Below are 10,168 nucleotides of genomic sequence, written 5' to 3'. Positions count from 1 at the left end.
CAGGAGGATCACTGAGTTCGAGACCAACCTGGGCTACATAGTAAGTTCTAGGTGAGTTTTAACTATGTAGTGAGACCCTGTCTCAACCCCCCCCCCAAAAAAATAATCTCTATTAGGGCTGGGGATTTAGCTCAGTGGTTCTGCTGCCTGCCTTACAAGCTCAAGGACCCAAGATCGATCCCTGGTACCAAAACAAAACAAAACAAAACAAAACCCCAAAAAACAAAAAAACTAAATAAACAACAACAACAACAAAAAGCTAAAACTTTTGCAAAATGATGTCAGGGATGCTACAGGTTTCAGAGCTGTCCATGAGGAAGTGGCAGGGAGTTGTTCTTAAAGGCGACCGTGGTGACTGGTAGCTACTTCCCAGGGGGTGGCCCACACAGCCTCCCCTCCAGAGATACTTCAGCAATTCCGGGTCATGCCTCACTAGTGGGTCATGAAATCAATTTAATGGTCATGGCCAGAAATTTTTATAAAAAGAGGAAGCAAGTGAGACTAAAGCACAACAGCACAGATAATGCCATACTGCATGGCATGGGGGTCACATGCTGTGCCTTGTGCATGGGTGCGGCCCTGTGCCGGGTAGAGATGTGTCTGGTACAGCGTTCCAATGGTAAATGCATTTCTCACTGCAGTAGAGACTAAGACATTTCAATGCCACTGTCCTGGAGCTGCCTCAGTGCTGGCTTCAAAGGACTTGCTCTGCTTTTTGGATAAAGTAAATTTACAAATAAAAGGACAAGACATTATTCCAAGGTGAATATTCACCTCAATTTTCTTGCTTAAAGCACTCTGTATTACCCTGGATTTTTTTCTTCTCTGAAATAAAATGCTTAAACTGCATCCTTCATGTTCAGTCTGAGCCCAGAGCAAACAGTGGAGTGGGGACAAGATTTTCTCCCCCTTGGCAACATCGTCACCCTGTATAGCACCTCAGCATATTTTTAAACCTTTCCTCTGTCAACATACATATATTTCCTCTGAAAGACTGATAGGTTGCACTTCCAAAAAACAGTACACAGATTTAATATGCCTATTACTAAAGACATTGATATTTTAGCCAAATATTTGACCTCACACCATATCAAAGAATCTCACTGTAGAATTTAGTTGCAGGGGGAGGAAAATTGCAGAGAAAAAGACTATTTCCCCAGCACTCCCACCCTGACTAGCTATGTTCACTCTGTAACATTTCCTTTTTTGCATCTAAATAATATGCGTCATTTATTTCCTAATAGATTTGTTAAAGATATCTCTATTCTCTTTAGCTGATGTTATTAAAAAAGATTAATGAGCCGAGCATGGTGGTGCATGCACGCCTGGAACCCCAGCAGTTGGGAGGCTGAGGCAGGAGGATCACTGCTGGTTCAAGACCAGCCTGGGCTACACAGTGAGTTCCAGAGCAGTCTGAACTACATACAGTGAGACCCTGTCTCAAAAAACAAAAAACAAAACACAACAAAAAAATTAATGAAGCTATCCTATCACAAACTCTAAGAGAAAATATCCTTTCCAGCTTTCCACTTTTTGTACCCCAGTACTGGGATTGAACCCAGGGCCTTCCTCATACTAGGCAAAATTACCACTGAGCTATATTGTCAGCCTGTTGTTTTATTTGGGGGCAAGGTCTCACCAGGATGCCCAAGCTGGCCAGAAAACCTGCGATCCTCCTGCCACCACCTCCCAAGTGGCTTGGATTACAGGCGTGAGACCCCAACAGAAGGCAAGTTGGCTCTCACCTGATTCCCACTTCACCTCACTGCCTGGCAGACTTAAGTCCTTACTCTGTACCGGTTAATGACTGCTGAAGACGGTGCCATTGTACCATCCTGTAACACTCGGTCATATTGCCTTCCAGCGGCACACTCCTGACTACACCTGCATGCTTTTTTCTCTGAAAATCAGATAAGTAAAGTGCTGCCCTTTTCATAAAATAACAATTCTAATAACAGTTTAAAGAAAGTGCTCCTTATGGCTGGGGTGTAGCTGAGGGGCAGAGTGCTTGCTTAGTATCACAGGTACTGGGTTCGATCTCCAGCCCTAGATAAAGAGGAAAACAGAGGCAGCAAGTGCCACTTTATTCAGAGTGTAGCACACACACTCTGGTGTTAGGTGCTTTACCTACAAACTCTCATTTTCTTTTTTCTCTGTTGAGTTTTGCACATGGGAAGGAGAACAAGAGATGGAGGATATAAGAAAAATGAAAATGCGTTTATGTAATGTACCAACTGCTCACCATGAATGCAGTCATGTACTACAAAAAAATAAAATAAAATGTAAAATTGAAAAAATCCCCACCTCCACTAAAAGGACAATTATTCCTCCACACTCTTCCTGGGTGCCTCAGACACACTTTCATGGATGAGAACGAAGGCGCAGTAATTCAGGGGTAGATCTAATTCAATCCAGAGTTCATCCAACTCTGACTGTTTCCTCCTCACTTTCACGTCCCCTAACTTTTCAGGGGCATCTAAAATTATCATTTTCTTTTCCCAATACCCGTTCTGCTAAGGACAAGGTGCTGAACGTAAGGTTACCAGGAGAGCTGCTTCTGTTGTTGCTGTTTGCGGTTTCTGGGTGACACAGGCTCTGAGCCCGTGCAGTGGTTACGGGCACAGAATGGCTCTGTCCCGAGACTCCAATCTGACGTGCGAGCGGCTCGTCCCCCACCTTGTCTGGCGGTGTCTGCACCCCCAGCGATCCCTCAAGGAAATAATAAAGGCCACGGGAATAAAAAGCGGGGATGGCAGCAGTCTTATCAGCATGCAATGGTATTTCAAACTTTTTTTGGTACCGGGGATCAAACTCCGGTCCTTGCGCTTGCGAGGCAGGCGGTGGAACCACTGAGCTATATCCCAGGCCTCATAACTTCTTTAAACCCATTCACATGACTTTTTACAAACGTGTTTTAAGACTTTAAGGAAAAGCATGATTCCCCACTTGCGGATAGCTCCCACATCCCTTAGTCCTTCTGTCTCTTGCACAGAGCATTTTAAACAATAATCCTTTAAATTAAAAATCTGCTTTGCAGATTTTCCATTTCTCAGAGATTTAAAGATCTCCAAAACGATCTCTAGAAGCCACCGAGATTTACCAGCCACATCTCTCACGACAGCAAAATGAAACTGATTTTATAGCAGAATATAGTTAAAAGTCCAATCTACACCACACTTTCAAATCAGAGATGAGCCAGGCAAAGGGGTGCAGTCCTGTAAATCTCAGCACTGAGGCTGAGGCAGGAAGATTGCTGAGGCAGAAGACCAGCCAGGGTTACGTACTGAATTCAAGGACAGCCTGACCGACACGGAGAGACCCCGTCCAGTCTCAATCCCCCCTATCTAAAAAAAAAGAGCTCAAATTAAGTCGGAGGTGAAGCCACTCACTGCCAAGTGTGGCTTGGTAGCCAGCCACTCAGATTCCAAACTTCTAAATAACTTTCCGTATTAATTCAGTCTAGCGTTTCAAGAAATAAAATAATTATGTAGTTAAACATAGATCCTTATACAAACAAGTACTGTGTTTGCAATGTACCAATCCATTAAAATAAACAGCAGCCATCCATCAGGAGAGCTAAAGCCTACGCTGACTAGACTAACACCATTCTGCATTCCCCATCCAATGACAGTAAACATTCTATTGGAATCTGCTCCAGAAACAACGGCTTTCCCCACTTAATGTCAAAGTAAACAGATAGTAAATACCTACTCCATACTACTAACCAGTGGTATTTGCATTCTTTAGGGTGTAAGCTCACCAAATCATTGGCATTTTTTTTTCCTTTGAAAATACATTCAAGATGATGCCATTTAATATAGCTCGTCGCTTTTACTTTTAAAAATACTTCTGCCAGGTACTGTTTGAGGTTAAATTTGTTTTGGCTGGGAACCTTCTAAGTTCAAGGAAATATATACATTCTGCTAGATAGGGAAAAAAACCCTGCATCCTGTAGATTTTGTGTTAAATGCCATCCCTCGAATTAAGAGCTACACATAATAAAAGCCATGAAGTTAAGCCACAATAGTCCTGAGTGAAGCAATGCTCAGGGAACACCTCTACTCTGCAAATCATACAAAAGAGAAAAGGAAAACCTCTTTTCAGCACCGGAACCGCGTTAGACCACTGTGAGTGGTGACAGCTGGGAGCCTACCTTCAGTTCTCGGAAGAAGATGCTACTCCTGGCCCACTCAACAATGGAGAAGAGGGTTTGGTCTGCCATTTTGCACATAAGCCCAAACGTGCTCAGCTTTTCATGCTTGCTTCGGTTCGCCTGCTCTTGCTGCAAATAGGCCATGATTTTGGCTTGAACTTGCGGCTCGTCTGGCTCACACTTTAAAAGTTCCAGTATCAGATGTGGGATGCTCGCTGGAGAGCTGGTCTGGTAACCATCCATGTAAGAATAGCCCATGATGGACTCGGGAGAGCTGGTGTAGGGGTCTGGGTACTCAGACTTGATGGCCCTGCTAGGAAAATGGCCATACGTTTGGTAACCTTGCAGGCTGCCGTGAGGTGGCATTGTCATGCTAATGGGGGACGTGACGAAGGGACTTCGGTCGTAGTCTGTGGGAGGCAAGGCAGCATGGTTCAGAGGTAGGCCCTTGGAGGCAGAGTGGATGTTCTGAATTGCCGAGGAGATGGTCAGGTCGGAGGGCATTGCTTGGATCACCTGAGACATGGCTTCTAGCTTAAGTCCATTGGCTCGGATGAGGGCTTTTTTCTGTTGCTTCAGGGCCCTGTCTCTCTTATACATTGGCCCAAACTTATTTCTTCCTCCACGCATTCGATCGGCTCTTACCGCTGTAGGGAAAAAAAGAAAGGCAGGAAGGGTATGTAAATGAAATGTGAATGAACTATTAGTATTCTCCAGCATCTCCAGATACTTGAAATGCTGGAAATTATAAGAAATGGTTTTCTCGTGGTTGTTTTCATAACAGCCCACAAAGATTCTGAGAAAGAAACAAAACAGAAACATGTCTTCTTTATTTACTTAGGGATTCTTCCAAGTGTATTTTGCTATCAGAACTATTTTGAACATGTAGGGGACATATTAACCCTTTTGTGAAATGAATGGTTTCACAATATTTGCTATATGTGGAGATATTTGGTGAGAAAGTGCATGCTTTCTTATTAAAAGCATCAGTTTCTTTTTTGGGGGGTGGGAAGGAAGGTTTGAGACAGACGGGCTATGTAGCCCAGACTGGCCTCTAAATCATGACAATCCTCCTGCCTCAGCCTCCTGCACTGGGATCACAGGGGGTGGGCACCACACCCAGCTCATAGGAGTGTAGTTTCTATAATGCCAGGTATGTGGTAATTCTTTATGAGAGTCAATCTGCTTAGGGTTTTTGTTTATTTTCAGCTTTGGGAGAGGAAAAAATAAACCAATCCACTTCTGGATTAAATTGTGAATCTTTTTTCCATAGGCTGTTTTCCTCCCATTGAGCCATTTTGGCTTCATTGGAGCTAAAGGGTTGGGTACATGTCTTTCCTGGAAAAGTCATTTTCACCTGGACTTAAGCTCCTACAAGATAACAATCAGTTAGTTATTGCTTTTAATTTCAGCGGAATTAGACATAATTAAAACCAATTCCTTCCCAAAGCTGTCCAGAGGTTCTTCTTCCACATGTACGGAGCCTGGGCCGTGCCTAAGGCAGTTAGCTGCTTCTCCAAGACCTTAGTGGCCAATAGCAATTAGAACACCGGACCTCTGACAGCTCACGACGTACTGAAAGGAGGTTAAGTGTCTGAGCTTTTCTTTGTAGGATTAGTGTCACATTAAAAATTTATTGTGGCTGAGTGTGGTGGCGCACGCCTGTAATCCCAGCACTCGGGAGGCTGAGGAAGGAGGATCTCTGTGAGTTCCTGGGCTCCATAGTGAGTTCCAGGTCAGTCTCAACTACATAGTGAGACCCTGTCTAAAAAATAACTTAAAAAAAAAACCCAAAACCAAAATAAAATTTATTGTGAATTCTAGGTATGTAGAATACTACATGGGATCAAAAAGAGTTTTTCACTTTGGTGACAATACACTGAATATTCAACTGTTTCATAACCGCTGTGAAGGAAGCAGGAATGTGCCCCATGAGTTACGGAGACACAAAGCATGATTTCAAGGTAAAGAAGTGCAACTTTTTTCCTTTGTTTAAAAGAAATCAAACGACATCATATGAAATCTCAGCATGTGCTTTTTCACATTTTGTCTTGAGTCTCATACTGCAGTAAGAATCTACCAAAACTTCCTGCTCTTCAGTAAAAAATAAAGTGACCGATGATAAGAAAATTAATAAACATCAGTTACTTCTTTTCTCAGCCTCTTCTTAAAAGCAATACAGTATTGACTTTAACAGTCCCCATGATAACCAAAGTGTCTTCTTCTGTATGGAAGGAATCTGCTAGCAATCCAGCAGATTTATTTGAATTTTTTTTCTTGTATCTATTGAGTATGAATTCTGAGTAACAAAAAAAGCTCAAAATAAAAATAGCCTGTGCCTCATTGATCAAATAAAATGCAGTCTGTATCTAGCACCATCAGAGAGATATATCCCTTGTTATTACTTTATTTGCAATATATTTAATCCGTGGAAAGCCAGTAGGTCAAAGGCTGAAAAACAGCAGCACACTGTAACAATCTACGAACTACAAATTATTTACAGCAGTCACATATTAACTTTACAGCCTACCAATCTGAACACGGTAGTATAAGTTTTGCTGGTTCGACAAAGTTTAGTGTATCTTTTGGAGTTTCCATCATTACCATTCTCTTGTTCTTGTCAAACCATCGTTCCTGATTTAATAGTTCTTTTTCATGTTTCTTGCTTCTTGATTATTTTATTTTGCAGATAGTCATTATTTTTCTTTAAAAAAGAAGCATGCATCCCTACACTACTAAAAGTTAAATTCTAAATGAGCAATTTGTTTTCATAACTAAAGACTAAATATTATCAAGAATCATGAAATTCATAACAATTACAACACATTTTAAAAGACTGAAATAAAAGTTCTGTTATGGCATCCTGATTTGAAAATGTAACAGGTGTCTTATTTTTCATGTTTTAACAAATTATTTTTGTGTTCAGTTGAATCACTTTAGTCTTGTCTAGGAACTTGATTGTTTTACTGATCAAATATTTCTGCTTCCCAAACTTACAAGAAGGGGCACTCTAATATTTAAATTTTTTCCCTACTGGATGTTACCATGTTTAAATGAGATTCAGACTATTCAGCAGACAAAACAAAAAACGATACAACATTATTGTCAGTAATGTTAAAACTTTAGGAAAATAATGTTACCATGTTATAAGCACAGTGCTGTTTTAAAGGTGTTGTCCTTGGAGATTTTTAACAGGCAGTAGTCTGTAGAAGAATCTTACCTTCTAGTTTCATTCCAACACTCAGACATTTTTGAAATCGACAGTAAGGACAACGTTTTCTCTGTGTTTTGTCAATTTGGCAATTCTGGTTTTCTATACATGTGTACCTTTTATTATTTTGGACTGTTCGCTTAAAAAATCCCTATAAGACAGAAAATAGTGAAACATATTACAAATCTAGCAGCAGTCTCTTCTATTGTTTCATTTTAAGGAAATCAGCAATAAATCTTTTCATTGTACTATTGGAACCCTTAAGTGCTTCTGTGGTTTATTTTACATTTCAGCAAGATCAACCGTCCAAAACAGTGCCAGGCCATAGTAGAAATGTTTCTGGTCTCAGTTATATTCCTGAAAAATTACATCAAATCTTGGGGAGATTTGGCTACACACCCCTTCATTCTAACAGTCAGAAAAAAATATACTCTGTATTGACCAGCGATTCTTTAACAAATCTGTTTTCCTATTAACCTTCATGTTCCAGACAGGAATTCTCATGGAAGTCTGCATTGTTTTTCAGTAGTCTGGTACAATTTCAGTGACAAACCATTGCAGAAATGCCAGTGGAAAAACTGAATAACAAAATGCTGCAGATCTTTGAGAAATGTCAACCCTGGATAGTTAAAAGTAAAAGGATTTAAGGGTAAAATGAGAAAATGCTCATAATTCCATTGGAATACATTCAAGTATGAGAACTGGGTTAAAAAAAAATGAAAGTAGTGGGGGAGAGAGTATCACAGAACTGAACTATCGCAGTTTGTGTGCTTTCCTTATATTCACTAAAAGGGATTAATCAAAAATGAAATTTGTAACTTTATAATAGAATGACAGCTTTACTAAAATAGTATTCTTATTTATATTGCTAGCCATAAAAGGAAACCATCTTACTTTGTTATAGAGAATAAAGAGGTTTACTGGCAATGATTTAATCAATTGCACTGAGTCTTAATACTTTAAAAACCAAAATGTTGAAAAATTAGACAACACTGAGTTAACTAGGACTAATACAAAGTTTGACACAAATCCTTAAAGTATTGCTGATACTCATAACAATAGAGTACATTTTGCATATTCAAATTCCTCGCATCTAAATATATCACATGATACCTTTAAAACTCAGAAATTAAAATCCTGTTTTCTTGATCATTATGACACAAATTTCAAAAATCTTAAAAGTTATTTCAGGGTGAAATCACATAGTTGGGAATTTAGGCTTTTATATCTGTGGATAAAAAATGCTTAAACTTGTAGTACAGAAAACACTCTGAAGTTAACACCTATTTGGAAAATACTCTGTCACGTTCCTTCTGAAGACCAACAGTGCTTTAAATATATATAACTCAAGCAAAATCAATATTTAGGACTGTTAGAAATGGAAACCTTTCTACAGAAATACCACTTTACTACAATAAAGAATTTTAAGGCCATGAGACTGGCGAAGTTTTCTAAACAGCATAAATTTCTTTGCCTTTTGACTCAATCAGACACATACTTTTAAGAATCATCTCCCTGAGACTAGCTCTCTCTCTCTCTTACTCTCGCTTTTTGAGTAAAAAAGAAACAGCTTCAATTAAGCTGTAAAAGATAATTCGATGGTTTCTGTTGGTCTGGAACATTGTATTTTTTTAGGTAGCAACATCTGCTCAGACCTTGCAGCTTTCACAGGTGAGGAGCCCATAATGGTATCCAGACACTTTATCGCCACACACGGGACAAAGCTCTTCAAGATCTTCATCATAGGAGTAATTCACCATTTTAAATTGAGACACTGAAACGACAAAGAGAGATGCATGCTGACGTCCAGTTAATTTACTACAATAGGTTTTAATCCTGCAAAGAAAAGCATTTTGGCGATTGGTGGGCAAATATCGCCAGGTAAATTACAACATAAAAGTAATTTTTACCCAGGTGGTACTAAAGAGAACTGTTTTTACACAGTGAAAGTAAAACCTCTTCGGGCATCAATGAGCATGCACTTCATATTTTTAAGTTTAAAAATAATTCCGACTTCTGTTGACATTTGGCACTGAGCACCACTGAATACAAGCCTCCTAACTCTGCAAAGCAACAGATCGGTAGAGAAGCAAGCGTGATCCGCGTAAGGCAGCAGACCTAGAATTTCCTTTAAGTTTCTGCAAAGTTCAGCTTCCAAATGTCACCTTTGCCCAAGGAGAGGACGGAGCACACACACTGCTCCTCTTCTATGGCTGTTCGCTGCCAGGACACCTGGCTGGTAAGGACAGCGACACCCATTTGCACTGCTGCTCCCTCCGCTGCGAAGGAACGAAGCCCCAGAAACCTGCTTCTCAGCACAGCCCAACTTTAACAACAGCCTGCGGCTCCCAGTGTTCAGATCTGTTAGATTAATCGAAACATTCAGTTCTGTATTGAGAGTACTCCTGTGCTAATTACCTTCACCTCCTCGCCTTTAGAAATGTCCTGTGAAAATACAAAGGAACCTTCAAGAAAAGAGAAAGGACCCCGGACGGCGGTTGGGAGGAGAGAGTGCAGCAGAGGAAAAGAAAGACCCGAAGGTTTGGTTCCTTCGGGGCAAACCCTGAAACCCCGCAGTGAGCCTCACGTTTCCGATCCCCACTGCAGGGTGTGAACTGTGAACCTCCTCTCCTCGAGGTCGCCCTGGTCTACAGAAACCCGGCTGCTGCTCACCGCGGTGCTCGGGACACTAACCCGCGAAGGCGTCCAAGCAGCCAGAAGATGAGCGAGAGCGGCAGGGCCCGGGGACCCAGCGGTACCTGAGCAGCGCCTCGGAGCCTGAGCGGACCGGGTCCCGAGCGCGG

General features: G+C 41.0%; 1 protein-coding gene across 4 annotated transcripts in view; it reads right to left on the bottom strand.

Annotated features, from left to right (window-relative positions):
- Nr5a2 (nuclear receptor subfamily 5 group A member 2) overlaps nucleotides 1-10,168 on the bottom strand; it is a 136,294-nt gene that overhangs the window by 111,357 nt on the left and 14,769 nt on the right. For 3 of the 4 annotated variants that reach the window (XM_010635386.1, XM_010635387.1, XM_010635385.1), the window contains 3 exons: nucleotides 9,020-9,138; nucleotides 7,374-7,515; nucleotides 4,154-4,800 (listed from right to left, as the gene is read on the bottom strand). In XM_010635386.1, the coding sequence (XP_010633688.1) occupies nucleotides 4,154-4,800; nucleotides 7,374-7,515; nucleotides 9,020-9,138 (908 nt within the window). Of the gene's footprint in view, nucleotides 1-4,153; nucleotides 4,801-7,373; nucleotides 7,516-9,019; nucleotides 9,139-10,058; nucleotides 10,077-10,168 lie in introns of those variants that run through there. The other variant, XM_010635388.2, reaches the window with a different exon arrangement.

Source organism: Fukomys damarensis, unplaced genomic scaffold, assembly GCF_012274545.1.
Source record: "Fukomys damarensis isolate Sample0158 unplaced genomic scaffold, DMR_v1.0_HiC HiC_scaffold_11, whole genome shotgun sequence".
NCBI classification, from domain to species: Eukaryota; Metazoa; Chordata; class Mammalia; order Rodentia; family Bathyergidae; genus Fukomys; species Fukomys damarensis.
This window is presented reverse-complemented; position numbering and strand designations above follow the sequence as displayed.